Source organism: Agelaius phoeniceus, chromosome 2 (assembly GCF_051311805.1).
Source record: "Agelaius phoeniceus isolate bAgePho1 chromosome 2, bAgePho1.hap1, whole genome shotgun sequence".
Classification (NCBI taxonomy): Eukaryota; Metazoa; Chordata; class Aves; order Passeriformes; family Icteridae; genus Agelaius; species Agelaius phoeniceus.
The window spans coordinates 77,797,722-77,816,244 of record NC_135266.1 but is presented as its reverse complement, the minus strand read 5'-3'; the positions used below and the strand labels follow the sequence as shown (position 1 = coordinate 77,816,244).

General features: G+C 36.0%; 1 protein-coding gene across 1 annotated transcript in view; it reads left to right on the top strand.

The window, feature by feature from the left end:
* Positions 1–18,523, top strand: part of ARHGAP42 (Rho GTPase activating protein 42) — a 144,514-nt gene that overhangs the window by 108,005 nt on the left and 17,986 nt on the right. Inside the window, exons 8-18 of the mRNA XM_054654655.2 lie at positions 1,458–1,587; positions 3,467–3,567; positions 5,837–5,946; positions 6,730–6,808; positions 7,679–7,718; positions 9,146–9,208; positions 10,990–11,064; positions 11,743–11,827; positions 12,928–12,986; positions 13,761–13,866; positions 18,080–18,239. Coding sequence (XP_054510630.1) covers positions 1,458–1,587; positions 3,467–3,567; positions 5,837–5,946; positions 6,730–6,808; positions 7,679–7,718; positions 9,146–9,208; positions 10,990–11,064; positions 11,743–11,827; positions 12,928–12,986; positions 13,761–13,866; positions 18,080–18,239 — 1,008 coding nt within the window. The remainder of the gene's footprint in view (positions 1–1,457; positions 1,588–3,466; positions 3,568–5,836; positions 5,947–6,729; positions 6,809–7,678; positions 7,719–9,145; positions 9,209–10,989; positions 11,065–11,742; positions 11,828–12,927; positions 12,987–13,760; positions 13,867–18,079; positions 18,240–18,523) is intronic.

Sequence of the window (18,523 nt, the reverse complement as noted above, 5' to 3'; positions counted from 1 at the left end):
CATGTTCTAACATGACCTGTTGTCACTTTAACTGTCTCAGCTGGCCAGTGGCATACTTGGTGTGTCTGTTTGGCTTTGGTTTCTGTGATTTGATTCAAAGACCTGCTGCTTAAAAGTAGTAATTAAAAACTTAGTAGATGGAGACAAAGTCTTAAAATGAGGACATTCCTTCAATGGCTTGTCCTTCTTGAAGGCCTCAAAATGACCTCTCTTAAATTTGATCTGAACTGATACTTCTTCTGAAGGGCATAATCAGAAAAGTACGGATTAGAATTTTACCTCCCTCTCTAATAACAGTGTTTGTCTTCAAAACCAAGATTGAGCATGTATACTTTTATACTATTGTGCAACTGCCTACACAAATGGCCCATGTAAAAGGGGAAGTACTCACTGGTGTATAAAGTCCTAAGAGTATCTTTCTGACTGCTGTGGATTTGAGTCCATAGATGACTCTATAGAAATGTTACAAAAATCTTTATTCTTTTTTTTGGCCTATAGGAGCAGAGTATTCAATATCTGATATTTAATCAATCAAAGCTCTGGCATCTCTCAGTAATTCTCTTCTGTTATCCCATGCTAGGTACATGGAGGGAAACCCTAGCCTCACTGAATTCACTAAGAGCAAGTAGCCATTTATATGCATAGAGATATAAGAAAATATAGAAACAACCCACCCTAATACCATAATTGTTTGCTTTGTTACATGACTGGTTACACATGTGATATTAAAGACAGGCACACTTCTTCCATGCTTTTGGCATAGTTCTGCCACTTACCTCCCATTTTTTTTATATTGAACTGTGGTGTTTGCCAAGTCAGAACTTGTTCATGGCAGTGCCAGTAACCTGACTATTCTAAGCAGCAGCACCTGTGGTATCACTGCAGATATGGATACACAGACAATTTATCTCTTCCATGTGTGTAGAAACTGCAGCTGTCTGGGCTCATTAACCTGGCTGTAACCCAAACTAGTGTTTTCTGCACTGTACTTAAAGTGCTTCAGTGGGTCTTAATACTTCAGGTTTAGGGCTAAGCTGTTAGCAGCTTCTGGTTTAGCCAAATATCTGTCTGAGAATCCTGGAGTGTACAGAGGGAAAGCCTGTATCCGTCTGCAAAATACTATGTAAGCATACTTGAAGATATGAGATGACCTCCTGTCTGAGATTAGTGACCTGCAGAAAGAGCAATGGTGCTATTCTTAGCTATGTTTTCCCTACATTTGTGTGCCTAAGTTGCATTCTTCATTACTAGGTTATTCCCAGGCTTCTAGCAATGAAAAGTATCATTCTTTATTGCATTTTTTTTTTCCTTTTCCTCCCTTTTATGTCTCTGGCAAATGCTTTTGTTGGTCTCCAATACAGTCTCCTTGGCATTACTTGTAATTAGTTGTTCATTGTTATTTTAGTACTTGCATGAGGTGATGTGGGGTTTTGTTTGTTTCCTTTCCTGGGTATTAGACTCGCAATAACTTCGAAAGCACTAGACAGGAAGTGGAGAGGCTCATGCAGAGAATGAAATCAGCTAACCAAGATTACAGACCACCAAGTCAGTGGACAATGGAAGGCTATCTCTATGTGCAGGAGAAACGTAAGTACAGCCAGGAAGGTCTGTGCTGTTGTTTGCCCCAGTGGCTGACTGGTAGCAAGCTCAGCTCTGGCTGGCTGCCCTGCACCTTGCAAACTCCCAGCACCCTGCTTTGCCTCTCTTCTGTTTCCTGTACTTTCTCTGCCTGAACAGGGCCTTTAGTTCAGCCATCAGGAGCACCTTGTACCAGAGACCTCCACTGACCCAGCATCTTAAATGAACATGTGCTTAATGGAAATCAGAGATGTAAGAAAAGGTCATCTAAGTACCATCTTACCACAGTTAACCACAGCCAGTTTTATCCTCAGTAGTGCTGCAAGTTTTAAGAACACAGTCTATTTTTTAATTGATTAATAATCATAAAAGAAATCTGTGTTAAGTGGAAATTACACTGAGCCGTGCTAATGGGGGAGGAAGAAAAGGAGTGAAGTACCAGGCACATGCTGTGCTTCATTAAATAGTGAAAGGCCAGCTTGACATCTTACTGAAAAGAAATGTTTATTCTGGAGTAACAGGGTCTGTACTCACTGTGTAGTAGGAAAGGTACTAGTTGTATAATTCCTTATCATGCAAGTTTACTTGCCTACAGCCCTTATCCTATAGTTCCTTGTCTAATTGTAAGCAATTGGGTTAAATGTCTGCTCTCCTATAGTTCCTTGTCTAATTGTAAGCAATTGGGTTAAATGTCTGCTCTCCTTGAGAGTAAATTTTGTATATATTTATTACTGATATGCATGGTGGTAAATATAGGTGTTTTTAAAAAATGGCATTAGGCCATAAATTGTCTTCTTGGATGGCCAAGAGTAACAAGTGTAAAGTTGCAACACGGGTGTCTGGTTAAATTTTCTAATGAAAATAGGTGACTTCTTAACTCATCTAAACTGCTTTGAGAGTGCTCATCCATATTATAATGTGCCAAAAGAGATAATGAATTGCCATCAGAGGAAAAATTGATTCCAAATAATTACAGATTTTGTTATGCTACGTGAAAATAATTTAAAATATAGGAGCAGAACAGCTAACTTCCGAGGGTACATAACCATTTGAATTTTTGATTCATGACTTTACTTTCTTCCAGAACACAAGCAATAGGAGAGCTTTCTCAGTCAGCGTAACAGACCATATAAATTTCCACAGTTAGGATTCTGGATTGACAGACATCCAACTTACATGACTGATTCAGTCTCTCATATAACCACCACCTTTGTGGGTACATTGAGAAGGCAAAACCTGTGTATCTATAGTAAAACTACAAGGGTTTTTTTCAAACATTTTTATTTAATTCTTCACATTAACAAAGAAAAACACACACAAAAAAAAAAACACAATTAAAATTCAAAATACCATTTTTTAAAGTCAAGGTTCTTTATTTTTGTCTTCGTTCTAGACAGGACAGAGTTAATTTTTGCAAGTAGCCAGGAGCTGGGCATGACTAGGTCCTTACTCAATACCACCTCATCATTTTCTGGGGGTAGGGGAAGGGATCGTTTCTGGGTCCCAAATGTGGCAGAGGGAGCGCTCAGGTATTGTCAGGTGTCCCTATATGGTGAATACTCACATGTGAATCATTTGCCTCTTGTGCACTCTATTGTTAATATTGTTGAAAACTCCTCAGGTCTGTTCTTGCCTTTTTCCTGCCTTGTTACTATAATAGAATGCTGTCACCCATCCAGTTGCCAAAGAAAGTCAGTCTGCTGAAACTTTATTGGGCAATATTATCAAGCTGCAATATTTGGAAATTATACTGGAACAACATGTTCAGATTAAAAAACAAGGAGTAGGCTGCATGTAGATGCTACTTTATTTCATTTTTCTACTCTAATTCCAAGTATAATAGTGGTAAAATGACAATTACTTTTGATACTATCTCTCTTTACTCTAGGACCCCTTGGATTTACATGGGTTAAACATTACTGCACTTACGACAAAGGAACAAAAACTTTTACAATGAGTATAGCTGAAACAAAATCTGGTGGAAAAGTGGTGAGTTGCTTGTACATGAACAAATACATGACCTGTATGTTCCATCTTTTTTATTAAGCATTAAGGAACTACTAAAAGAAAAAATGCAAAGAGATAAGGCTGTTTTCGTAGATGAAACAGTGCATGTATCATATAGCATGGATAAATATTCAATTAATATTTCATTAGAAACATATTTAAATCACTTATTAAATAACTTCTCTAATGTGGTTGTTGTAAGTGCATATGAAATTTATCACATTTGCACAGAATCATTCAGTAGATTAGGTTTGGAAGGGGGCTCTGGAGATCTCTAATATAAACTCAATTCAGGGTCAACCAGAAGAGGTTGGTGAGGTCTGTGTCCAGCCAGGTTTTAGATATCTCCAAGGATGGAGCTGTCTATGAACAACCTGTTCCAGTGTTCAACCACCATAAAAAACTTTTTCTAAAGTTCAAATACAGATTACTTTTATTTGAGTTTGTGCCCGTCACCTCTCACCCTTCCACTGGGCACCACTGAGAAGAATCTGACTCAGCCTACTTTCCTTCCCATGAGGTATTTTTAGATTAGTCACTGATGTGATCCCTCTTCCCCAGACCAAACAGTCTCAGGTCTCTCAGCATCTCCTCATATGACAAATCACAGGATCTTTGAGGTTGGAGGAGACCTTCAAGATCATCTGTCCAACCATCAGTGTAGCATCACCACAATCACCCCTAAATCGTATCCCCATGTGCCACATCCAGGCTCTTCTTGTACACTTTCAGAGATGGTGACTCCACCTGGTTAATTATTTCAATGCCAAACCACTCTTCCAGTGAAAATTTTATTTTTAATATCTAACCTGGACCTCCCCTGGCACAACTTAAGGCTTCTCCCTCATGTTCTTTCGCTGAAGACATGGCAGAAGAGACTGAGCCCCACCTCACAAACCCTCCTTGCAGGTAGTTGTGCTCCAAGTCCCTAATCACCTTGGTAGCCTTTAGCTGGACTTGTTCTAGCACATCACTGCCTCTCTTTTACCAGGGAGCCCAGCACTGGGCATAGCATTCCAGGTGTCCCTCACCAGTGCTGGATGGAAGGTGAGGATCTCTTTCCTCCACTTGCAGGCAGTACCCTGCCTGATGCATCCCAGGAGGCTGGTGGCCTTCTTTGCAGCAATATCACATTCTGGCTCATGGTCACCTTGTTGCCCACCAGAACCTGAAATTCCTTTTCTACCAAGCTGCTCTCTATCCTGTCAGTCTTGTCCTGACCTGGTGCCTGGGCTAACTGCTATTCATGCTGAACAGAATTGACCTCATGAGCATACCACTAGTGCTTGGCTGCAGCTGGACTTCTGTTGTGAGTTCAGTAGTTCAGGCAGTGTTCAGCCCAGGATGTAGTGTTGAAAGCATGGCTGAAGTTGAGATAAACAATATTCATTGCTCTTCCATCATACAGTCAGCCATCCAACACACATTGTAGAGGGCTATCAGGTTGATCCTATGTGATTTTTCCTTTATTAAATTCATGCTGACTGCTTCCAGTCACCTTTCCGTTCTTAATATGTTTGGAAATGCTTTCCATGATTATTTACTTCATCACCTTCCCAGGGATAAAGGTGATGCAGACTAGCCTATAGTTCCCCATAAGTTGTGAGGCCTCAGGTTGCATCAGGGGAGGTAGGTATTACAGAAAATTACTTCACCAAAAGGGTTGTCAAGCGTTGAAATTGTCTGCCAGGGAAGTAGCTGAGTCACCAACCCTGAAAATTTTTAAAAGATATGTAGATGATTTAGTTGTGACCTTCTCCAGCCTGAATGGTTCTATGATTCTAATCCTTCTCCTTGCTCATTTTGAAGACAGGAGTGACATTTGCTTCCTCCCATTCCTCAGAATCCCCAGTTGTGTCAGCCTTGCCAATATTATAGCAAGGTCTCACAATCATGGCCAGAGTTGAGAGTTAGTCAGCTTTATTCTTCAGAAATCTGTTTATCTGCATGTGAGAGTTGGCAGAACTATGTAATTTTCATCCTTACATGCATGTAATCAAGTTATATACACAGGTGTTTGTAAGATTTGAATTTAGGGAATTTTTTGAAATACAATGATTAAGTAACAAATATAAGACAGAAAGCTATTAAATGTAGTCTTAATATATCGAAAAATACTGTAAATATGCCTAAAGAATTTTAATCCCTATGTTAAGACATGTTCTTTGGACTGTTCATTCAGTTAAATTTAGGATGAAGCCAAGGTGTATAAGTGTATTGCCTGTGCTAATTCCATTTTGTTGTTTTATAGAATGGCCTTGTCACAAGCTCACCAGAAATGTTCAAGCTAAAATCTTGCATCAGGAGAAAGACAGATTCAATTGACAAACGTTTCTGTTTCGATATTGAAGTGTTTGAGAGGTTTGTTTCCATTTTGTTAACGATTTGAAAATAATTGCAACCAATAGATAATAATTACTCCTGTAGTAGGAACACATGTTTACCAATATATTTGTAAACAGACAAACTAGGCTTTCAAGACTTAGTACTTCTTTTTTCAAACCCGGTTTTCTAATTAAATTCACTACACAGAATATGTGTTGTCTTCACTACATTATGTTTGCATGCAGATACAGCATGGATTCTTATGGAACTTGTAGCAAAACTGACTATCCTCTTTTAGAAACAGATCATAAATATTTTTATTAATATTTTATAAATACTTGTTAATAAGTATATTCTGTAAAAAACTCTATTACTTTCAGAAATGTATAGTAGTACTTTTTTTTTTCTTGAAAATTATGTCCACAATTTTTTTCCACTTACTCCTGGATATTATAATTATATCAGATACCTGAGAATAGATTTCCTGTATTTAAGATACAGGTATGCAGTATTTGTAGAAGTATTTTTTTCCAATCTTGGGAATAAAGAGAAATCTTGAATTAATTTTTGTGTTAAAATATGATAAATTGACTCAATTTTGTAGTAGTTCTCCTAAAAAATGTTTTATGACTGTTAGCAAACATTAAAAAAAAAGATGTATTTTATACCTAAAATTATTCTGTTATATCAGAAGCTCTGATATAACTTCCTCTAACTTCTGTCTGTCTTTTCTATATTCACATCACTATATATGTGGATTCTGACTTTGGATACTGTTAGAGAAAAACAGTAACTTCAATGAATGTGTGTTTTTGACAGACCTGGAATCATCACACTACAAGCTTTTTCAGAATCCAACCGAAAACTTTGGCTTGAAGCTATGGATGGAAAGGAACCAGTAAGGATATTTTTTAATTTTCATTTTACAGTTTTCTAGATCACATATTACAGAAAGAAGCTAGTATACATTTCAGATACTCTGTCACAATACCAACAAATAGAGTTGTTTTCTTTGTGAAACACTAATGCAAGTACATAGTGAAGATAACTACAAAGCAGAAAAGTAGATCTATTAGTTTAAGCCTATATTTATATATATCATTATTTTATGTTAGGGTATTTAAATTAATACTATTTTAAGTAACACAATAGCATATTGTCTAATAGGGTTCATGGTTCAGATAATATATGTGAAATGGTTGTTATTACAGTGGTAAACAACATCCATCTTTTGGGCATTTTCATAGAGTAAACAATTAGTACCATCTCAAATGGCATTGCAGAGAGCAGAAACACATGTTGAAAGCTACTGAGGGACAGGCTTGTCTGAGTTTTCTTCCCACTATTTGTATGCTCTTAAAGTAGTCACTGAATGAGGCTGATGTCAGACCTGTATCTGATGGGAAAAGAGCGGCTGATCCATTTTATGAACTTCATGAGTGTTTTTACATGCTTCTTGTTGGCCTGAACGAGTACAGGAATTATAATCACAAGCTGGTTTGAAATCTAACTCATCTGGTCTCAGTAAATCTGATTTCCAATGTATTAGTTGCATTATGGTAGCACAGAGCTGTTAACCCAGCTGTGTGCTGGAGCAGTAAATGTCAAGAGATCATGAAAGGCAAGCTTGGAATTTCCCTAGCAGCAATCTAGTACATAGCATGTTGCAACTCCTCACAAACCTGGCAATAAAGGATTTAAAGCACAAACATTATTCTATTGCATTGTTGTTGTTTGATTGGTTTTTGTTCTTTTTTTTTTTTTACAGATCTACACACTGCCAGCCATTATTAGCAAAAAGGAAGAAAGTAAGCTTTTTTGAGTTGTCATATCTTGCTAGATTTCTGTAATGTTACAGTTCCTTGATATGTGTGGGAGAAAGATTATTTTTTATTTTAGTTCTGTTGCTGTGGAGTAACTTTGTTGGTTATCTAAACTTTCCCTGGCACAACTGGAGGCCATTTCCTCTTGTCCTATTGCTTGTTACTTAAGAGAAGAGGCTGACCCCACCTGGCTGCACCCTCCTTTCAGATGGACATAGAGAGTGATGAGGCTCCTTTTCTCCAGGCTGAACACCCCCAGCTCCGTTGCCCTTCCCTGGACACGCTCCAGCCCCTCAATGTCTCTCTTGCACTGAGGGGCCCAGAACTGAGCACAGCATTGGAGCTGTGGCCTCAGCAGTGCTGGGTACAGGGGGACGGTCACTGCCCTGCTCCTGCTGGCCACACCTGGCTGATCCAGGCCAGGATGCCATCGGCCTTCTTGGCCACCTGGGCACACCCTGGATCATGTTCAGCAGCTGTTTGCCAGCACTCCCAGTCCTTATCTTTTAGACATCTTTCCAGCCACAACTGCCTGGGGTTGTTGTGACCCAAGCGCAGGACCCAGCACTTGGCCTTGTTGGACCTCATACAACTTGCCTTGGTCCATCACATCTTTTTAGTTTAAGGTGTATATGCACCTATTAGACATACACTGAGTAACAAAATTAGTGTGTTTAAAGGTACTATGAGATTTGTGTGCATAATTGTATTAACCCTGTGTTAACACATTGGTTGTTATCGTATGTTAACACAAATATATAAAACTAATTCAAATAATATATCTCAGAGAAATAGATTGGTAAAATTTGGACATACATCTTCATTGGAGGTATATTTGAGACTCAGAAAATCTGAAATTTAAGCCACTATCTGTTATTTTTTATGATGGTGTTTATTTTAATGGTGACAAATATGCTGTTTTAAGATCAGATCATTATTTAGGTAGTTAGAGCAGTGGGTATTGAAGATGCAACATTAATGAGAAGTACATTCACTTGAAATAGGATGACTGATTAAACTCAGTAACAAGGATTGGTCTTCTACATTACCATTTTATGAGTGATTATGTGCATAGGCAAGGAAGAAAGAACATTGTTATATTAAAAGCAATGAATCTGTTCATAATATAGGTCCTGGAGTCTTAAAAGCATTTTGCTCAGCAGCTTTCAACTGTATCTTTAGAGATGCTACTGATTGCTGAGAAAGACAGTAGAATATTGAGTTTCTAATGGTACAGAACCCAAAGATGGGTTGTGAATGCTATGGATGTATCTACAAAGAACATATTACTGAACAAGTCTTATAATGTAATGGAAACCATGTATTAGCCCTCCTTGATTAGTGCAGGAGTGTAGCTAAACAGAATATTTTGTATATTGATGTTGGAGAGTAATTGCCCTTTTTTTTTATAGTGTTCTTAAATGAAGCGGGTTTCAACTTTGTGAGGAAATGTATTCATGCTGTAGAAACAAGAGGTGTGTATTAAACCATAAATAATGTCTTAGATTGTTGTGACTTTTTCTAAAATCTGGCTTTTTTTAATTCTACATGTTTTACATCTGTGCTTTGAAGTGTATCCATTATTTGGTTTGGATTTATCATATCTGGGTGCTTTCCACTCCAAAATGTTGTCTTCATTTCCAGCAACAGTTCTTAACATATTTGAGATTTTTAAACTTTTTCTGTAGTTTCTTGTTGATTAGACAGTTTAATACACAATTGCACACATCTTTAGTCTTTCCTTTGTGTGCAGTGACTTGACTTTTCTTTTGATACAACTGTAGGGAGTCTCAGCACCCAACCTGGTTTTCAGGTGTGAAATCAGAAGACCTAAAAGTGACGTTAACATTCTTTGCTGGTACAGCTGTTTTTTTGTAGAGTATAACCCCTATAATTTTATTCAGTAATGTTGTACATTTTAACTTTTTTTTTTATGTTTAGCAGCATTTAATGTTTAGCAACACTCTTTTTTGTTAGTGGGAATGTAAAAAATGGAAGTAATAATCACTTTACCAATGAAGTGGTATCTAACAACTCACAGTAAGTTTTAAATGGAGAGTTATGGCTGTATCATCACCTATAAAATGAGATAGCCTTTTCTTGAGTTGTCAGTGTGCAGATCTCTTCTATCCAAATGTGATCTCTCTGTGCAACTTTAAGCTCAACTTGAATTCAGTTTCTCAGCCAGCAATGTTATCATTGTTAAGTCACTGCTGACTCAGAGCTTGCATTATTTTCTGGGCCAGGGAGGGTGAAAGAGGGTTTCAAAACAAAACACCTAGGTTATCTAAAATCAGATTTAGAAATGTTGTTTTCAAAGGAAAAGTAGGCAATTTTAAAATGTTAAGGCTTGAAGTGGGGAGAATGGAAGACATTTAAACCCTGCTGATTTTAAAAGGCAGTTAAAAATAATAAAATAATCGTGACTGAGATAATCAAGTATGTCTTAAGCTGTGGATATTAGAAAAAAGTTTTTTACAGAAAGATTGATAAAGTGTTGAAATGGTCTGCCTGGGGAGATGGTGGAGTCACCATCCCTGGATGTGTTTAAAAGAAGATTGGATGTGGCACTCAGTGCCATGGTTTAGTTGAGGTTTTAGGGCATGGGTTGGACTCAATGATCTTTAAGGTGTCTTCCAGCCTAGTGATTCTATGTTCTAAATACTGTATTCTGAATATCACTCTTTAACATTATTTGTTATTATTAACTGTGCTGTGCTTAAAAACTGTGCTGTGCTTAAAAAAGGCCTGACAATTTTAACTGGCAACATAAATTCTCAATTTGTATGTTAGAACAGTATACAGTATATATTTTTTTTTTCATATAAATGTCAATCACATCTTATTTGAAAGGATGGTGGTCTAACCAAATACAGTTGCATAGTAATTCCACTGACATTTAGGCAATATAAACTTGTTCGTGTGCAATGTGTTTTTAGACTGCTTTTGGGTCTTGATTTTCACTTTTCCTAGCCATCACCTTATTGTTAATATGGGTCATTTCTATGCAGAAGGGTTCTGTTAATGTAAAATTATGCTTAGTGTATATTATGGTGTGGACTCAGTGGAATGAATTTGTTAATATCCCACAAGAGGTTGCAGTAGGGTAAAGCAGTGCTTAAGAATGTAATGGTACAGTTTTCCGTAAATACATTTAGATGTTTTGAAAACGTACACCAAGAATGCATTGGCATCTATTGAAATCACCATATTTTAATTTTTTAAATTTTTTCATCTACTTGTTTTCCCAATGTAGGTATTACAATACTTGGACTGTACAGAATAGGTGGTGTAAATTCCAAGGTGCAAAAGCTAATGAATACCATATTTTGTAAGTATCTGAAGTGAACTTTTGTCATTGTGCAGTGTGTTTGCTGTGATTCTTTTTGCCTCAACTGCTGTGCTCAGAAGAGTGTGTCACAATATTCACAATTTTGTATGTGCACTGGCTGCCACTGAATTGAGTTTGGACTCTTAAAATGAGTAACTCATCTGTAGTTCCTTGTGTGCATTAGTATTCACTTCTGCATGTTACACATGAGTAAATTCCTAATAAAAATGCTTTTCTTCTTCTGGCTTTAAAGTTCTATTTATTGATAGATATTTGGCTTGTTCCACAAGTTCTCCAAAGCTTAGTTTCATAACACATCATGGCTCACCTTAATAGGCATTTGTTCCAGTCTTTCACTTTTCTTGCTAATTTATCTCTCTGATGCTTGTGTTTGCATGTTTAAGACAACTGAATTCGTAATTCTCTGTGGACTTGGGCTTACTTAACACTTTGATATAGTGCATAGTTAATGTTTATGATTACTAACTATGAGCACTGAATTTACTTTTATTTATAATTTGGCAGAGATGAAGAGATTTAAATTGATCAGATTGGTGGTTAGTCTAGCTAATAAATAATTAGTTGAGCTAAATGGCTGATCTAGTAGCTTCTGTTTTGCTACCTTTCTAGTTAATGTGTAAGTGAAACTAACAAAATCCTAATTCAAATTCCTAACAGCCCCTAAATCACCTCCTGATATGGATATTGATATGGAAATTTGGGACAATAAAACAATAACAAGTGGACTAAAAAACTACCTCAGGTAAGTATGATGCCACACAGTTTCAGTATTCGTTTCTGGCCCATTAATCTTTGGCTTGTTAATATTTCTTGGATACATTTCTTATATCCATTGCCATGGTAATAAATGAGTATTTTATTATCCTGCTTATTATTCGTGTGATTATGTACAATAATACACACCTTCAACCTTTTTAAGATATCCTGCCTTATATAGCCTTAAATTCAATTGCATGTTTTTTATTTAAATTTTTTTATGTTAACCACAAAGCATGTTGTGCTCAGTCTTTTCTTTGTGAATCCCTTAAGCTGTGTACCATAAAATTTCATGACATTTTGGTTGAATGAAACTCCCAGCAAAAGCATAGTTTTTTTATCCTATGTTCTTAATATCTTCACAAATAAAATACCCCTCCTGTCATTTTTACTGATAAGAGACAGAATATGGTGGGTGTACTATGCCTTCTACAAATCTTACATTTCCTATAAAAGTCACCTCAAAAGGGCAGCATCAGAAATCCCTATTAACCTGGAAAAACATGGCATTTGTAGCAGAATGGTCATGTACATTTCATTGAAAAGACTGGCTTTGGTTGAAGAAATTTATAATACATCTTCAGAAGCCCAAGTCATTGTTGCTACTGTATTTGTAAAATTTGGACATGAGTAAGCAAGAGTAATTGTGTGTGTCTGTAAGGAAACTCACAGTCTGCCTTTCAAATGATGACTCTTTTAAGATCTCTCACATCAGAATTTCAGTCCCAAATTTCATCATATTTTTGCCTTTTCTTGGGCAAAAGGTTGCTTCTGCAGCCTGTTATACCTTGCTGCAGCTGTATTTATTCCTGTCCTACAATATGGAAGACAGGAAGCATTGAGGCTCTGTGATGAAGTAACATTTTCCTTATTAACTTACATGGTGACACCAGATTCAATTCAAATTGATTTTCAGACAGTGTACATGACTGAGTTTTATACTACCTGTAATCCGTCATCACTGAATTGGATTTCCAAGGACCAATAGAGCATTGTGCAGATGTTGAGGGCTATCATAATCACACTCATAAAACTTAGATTATGAGTCTGTTTTAAATTTAAAATCTGGTTTTTTTTCACAACCAGGTGTCTTTCAGAACCACTGATGACTTTCAAGCTGCACAAAGATTTCATTGTTGCTGTTAGTAAGTAAAAAGTAAAATGATAAATATGATTTCATGAAAGTAGTATTGTTTCTAACCCCTAATCTCCTCAGTCACTATTTTTACTTTTCTTCTTGCTCTAATATTCAGTGATCCAGCCCTCAAAACAGAGAAGTCACACTAGATGAAGCTGTTCAGTGGTTTGTTCTGATCTTTTTAGTGGTTCTGTGTGACTGCCTTCTGCATGAAGTTTTGAACCCTCATTTCGATGTTTGCTTGTTTGTTTTATATAGGCTGATAATTATTTTGTAACATTCATCCCTCTCGTCTAGGGACCTCTATTTTCCTAGCTTGCCTTGAGAAATTAGAAAGAACAAAAGTGAACTCATTTTCAAAAATGGAGTAGTTGGATACAGAGATAGCAAAGATAATTTTTCTAATTACTTCAGTTTAGAATTTGAAGATATTTCTCCATTTTCTCTTGTCTTTAGAAGAATAAAAGACAAAAAATAGTTTTAGCTATTTTAATCTATATTTCTTAGATTAAATCTTAGGCTTCACTGAAATGGCACATCAAGTCAATATTGCCATTAATTTGTTGGTTCCAATATTGATAGTAATTGCTTTAGGCGAGTTCCTTGAAATACAGATTTCACAGTGTAATAAATATAATCAAATTTTCCTCAGCATTTGAAAGCTAATTTTGTTTGGCTTCTCTTAATGCATGTTTGTGTTAGCATACAGACACTGATGCCATTTGTAGTCACTTCTTAGCACATGTTATGATTTATCAAAATTTTGTTTTCTGTTTAATAGAGTCAGATGATCAGAACTACAGAGTTGAGGCAGTTCATGCACTTGTGCATAAATTACCAGAGAAGAACAGAGAGATGCTGGACATCCTTATTAAGCACTTGGTCAAGTAATTATTTTTTATTTTTCTCTTTGATATTATTGTAAGATGTTATCATTTCTGCTTTAAATTTGTCAGTGTTGCTTAATCCGTTCTCTGTGTTAAAAAAATGACACTCAAAATTACATTTGATTTCTAAAATGCTGTTCTCAACTTAACTGGAATAATGCTCTCTGTAGAAACAGAATAAAAACATTAAGTGTTACCAAGATTGCAAACTATGCTTATGAAATAAACCTAGTCAATGTTTTCATTCATGCTTTTACTACAGGGCCTATAACCAATTAAATAGAAGAAACATATAACACTATGCTGAGGTTGACGGAAAACTGGTTTGAATCTGTCTCAAAGTCCCAGAGTATTTTAGAAATGAGATAGATTAGCAAGGAGATAGAATGAGATAGATGATATGATAATTCCTGTTCTTCATGTTTGATCTTATTTTTCTCTCTAGCAAGTCTGAAGTGTAGTATCACTTGAAAGCACTAATTTGAAGTATTTTCATTTATATTTTTGATATCTATATAGATGTCCAACTTTTCAATCTCCATTAATATTCCCTTCATTTTTAATTGTCAGATAGAAAACATTTTGCATTTCTTTAAATTGGTGACCTTTTGTTTTCACAGAATTACACTTGGCATGACTGTGAGATAAAAAAAAGACAAGTATTTATTCTCTTAAGTTTCTGTACATCTTTGGTTAGTTTTTGCTGGTATTTGTTCAGTACTTTTGAATATGTATTATTCTTTCTGATTTAGGATGCTGTATCAGTACATTTATGAGTCATCTGGGAATGTGAATAGTGAAACAGTAGTTGTTCAGATAAGGCTCACATGACTCAGACATTTAGAAGACATGAGAAGAGTCCATGTTGTGTTCATTCAATTCACTACAACCCAGATGTTTTGCTTTTTTGATCACAGCTTGAGCTACAGGCTGCAGTAAGCTACAGGCTGTCTACAGTGGAACCTAATGCAGTTTTGCTTCCTGCTATAGAAATGAGAACTTTGAACATTTCTTTGACAGGAAATCATTTAGCCCTAAAAAAATTGTTTTAGCCCATTATGTCCTTAGCCCCTGGAGAACTAGCATTATAGCAAGCTGCTGTAAATGCATTCATTGCAAAACCTGATTATGCAGACCTTGCCTCTCCTTATACTTGGGCTGACACAGAGAGCCAGATTGGAAAAAAGTTTCATAAGTTTCTTTACTCACAGAATTGTTTAATTAACTAAAAAATACAGTATCTACTCCCTCAGAACCCTCAAAACTGTGAAAGTGTTTAATGAAAGATTAACAATTTTGTAAAAGCTGCTGGTCTGGAAGCTTCAAAATTAGAGGAATATATAAGCATAGGAACAGACTTATTTGTCAGTGCAATTACTGTTAGGCAAGGATTGCTTTCTTCTTTTCATTGCTTTTCTCTTTATTCTTAGTGTGACCTCAGATGCAATTCCAAAGAAAAGCATACCTGTAGTATTCCCTTATTTAATTGTTCTCTTTAACTTTCACTTTTCTCATCTTTGTTGAGATTCTTATTTCATAGAGATGTAATCTTAAGTTTACACTGAATGCCTTCAGTACTTTTCTTTCCAATATAAAATTCACCCCTTCTAATTTCCATATAATTTGCCAACTGTTCTTTATGCTAGCAATTCTAATGAGACTGAATTTAAAATTAGTCTCTTGAGTGTATTAGCCATCTTTTTCCTACCACTGTGTGGAAATTTTTCAAAGAATGGATAAATGGCAGGTAAAGTGCCTAATTTTATTGAAATGGGAAAACTTGGGGAAAAAATCCAACCTCCTGTTTTCATCATTCTTTTGTTGAAAATCCAATTTCAAAGTGCATAATTACTTTCCTATATTTCTTTTAGCTGTTCAGTTCCTTTATAAATGCTTTTGCAGCAAAGTTAAAATACTGTAGCTCTGAGTTATAAAATAAGGATAATGTTATTTTTTTCTTGGTTTAAGTGTTTACATCTTTGCCTAGCTTGACTTTGTATTACCATGCAAATTTAAATAGGATCAGATGTGGGATGTAGATCATACTAGAAACAAACAAGCAAAACTGGCAAAAAAGCACCTAAGCATCCTAAAAAGCACCCTGGAGAATCATGATACTGCATGGATACATAGTCAGTAGCTAGGCAAACATGGCAAGTTTGGGGTTACTTTCACATGGGTAGCTCATTTTTTGGTTTTTAAACCTATCTAGTCAAATTATGTCTACTGTAAAGAATGAATCATTCTTTGGTATGATTTAACAACATAATGCTTTTCTGTGGTAGGCAGCTGGGAGTCGGCAGTCTGGCAGTATCACAGATTTGCTGGTGATACATCAAATGAAGAGGTTCTGAGGAGAAAGCAATGGCATTTCCATGAATGCCCTACAGCTACCTGAAATGCATGATTACCTCAGCTTGTGTCTGTGCTGTAGCTCAGCACCAGTAGGTGTGGGTCAGGGAAAAGTGGCTATCAAAATGATCCATTTACAGCCCTGGGTTCTTTCTCTTTTGCAAGAAATTGAGCCTTTGAAATGCGTTGTAGAAAGCCCTTTCCTGCTGCAGTGTTATTGAATTCGCCATTTCTTTTATTAACCAAGCTCCCAAATTTGTAACCAAGGAAACCCAAACACCAGACAAACACTACCTTCTCTCTTATGCTATAAGATTGTAGTATTTGTGTAACAGGCCTCTACAGTTACTGTGCAGCACACAGCAGAGTAACATTGCAAAGGGAGGGTTTTTTAAAGTTTTTTTATAGCATATCTAGAGCTGAGTTATTCAGCATTCCAGTTTCATTAAAATACTAGTGGACTTCCCAGAAGATCCTTAGTCATCTAAGATAAACCTAAGATCTGTTTCAGAGAAAGTTAGATTAAGCTAAAATGTGCTTTAACAGTGGAATCATTTTCATGATATGGCTTCCAAATAATAATCTCTGCCAGTGTGTTTGTCTGAGGTAACATTTTGGAAAGTTTTGAGATAACTTACTGAAGCAATATAAGAAATATGTAAGAATATATGCATTTGTTTTCCTGCAGTTTATAATCGTGCTGCATCCTATACAAAACCCTTTCACATATTTCTCCTACTTCTTGATGTAAATGGGTTGCTAAAATCTTCCTGCCCCAAATTGAAGGGAATGTTTTACAGATTTTACTATTTCTTAATTTTAAAAGTTGAAAGAGTTATTTTAATTGTGTAGGAAATGGCTAAAAATGCTCAGCTTGATGATAGTAGCAGATGGCAGTGAGAAGGAAGAGGAAAATGGGACCCAGTGCCTCATTAATAAGTTCCATTTGGTAACAGATTCAATAAGATTAGGCATTAAAAGTGATTTTAAAATCCTGACTTGGCATAATATTCCTCAGAAATGAGGCAATAGGGCAGCTGTGACTGGGGAATCACTGGCAGTTTTTTCAAAGGATCTATGATGATACAGTTTTTAATTGGCAAATCTTAGTAGTGAGTAGAGAAATGGGGCATTGAATATTACTAATTGAGATTTAACTATGTGATAAATTATTGGGAAAACTAAGCTTTTAAATTCTACATTAAAAAGAAAAAAAAACTGAAAAGGTAAAGTCTATGATAACAGAATATACAGAAGTTCAAGGTTAATATATTTTAAAGCCAGATGTCATTATGATCATCTAATGTTATCTATCACACAGAAACAATAATTTCACTTAATACATTGATTCTGTGTCTTCATCAAATTGATAAAGAGATCCTATTGCAAATAAGGTGTTTTCAGTAACTAAGCTTCATTCCTTTACATGAACACTAACGTATATGATAGATCTCTGTTACCACACAGCACCAGTTGAAAGTATGTGAGGACCTATATAATCATTGGAGAGAGATAGTGCTTGCCCTAAGACTTCTAAACTGTAGATTTTCTCAATCTCTCTGTGTAGAACTCCAAATACAGTTGCCTCTCCCTGTCAGGTGTATCAGGAATTGAAATACTACTCTAGGAGGGCATACTCATTATCCATTAAATTATTGAATGATAGGAGCCTTAATGGAAACATAGTAGTTGTACTACATTGTATTTTGATTCTAGTGTAAGTGGATGTTTTAAAAATGTATTTTAAAGAGAGACATGAACTTGGAATCTTGTAAAAATAGTAGTCTTAGCAAGTTTTTGCCTGTTAAAATTGTAGTTTAGCACACTAATTAAATCACATACTATTTGTGTTCATTTAAAGGGTATCATTGCACAGTCAGCAAAATCTAATGACTGTATCCAACCTTGGTGTTATCTTTGGACCAACTCTGATGAGAGCACAAGAAGAAACCGTGGCTGCTATGATGAACATTAAGTTTCAGAATATCGTCGTTGAAATTCTGATAGAACATTATGAAAAGGTAGAAAGAAATCATCTGTTGTGTTATGGAGTGGAACTAAGTTCTCATTTTCATTGCCATCATTAAGTCTTTAAGAGTAGAGTCCAAAATGTGTAGAAGGTCATTAATAGAAATAATAGCTTCTTCCCACTCCATGCTATGAATCTATATTCCTAGCAAGTGTTTCATGGCTGTGCAAGGTACAGATCCAAGGCATAATTTTCCATGCTTTGAAGGCATTGCTCTGAATCTTCAGTTGCTTTCTGAAGATTGCTTCCTGAGTCTAGGAACAGAAGGTCATAACT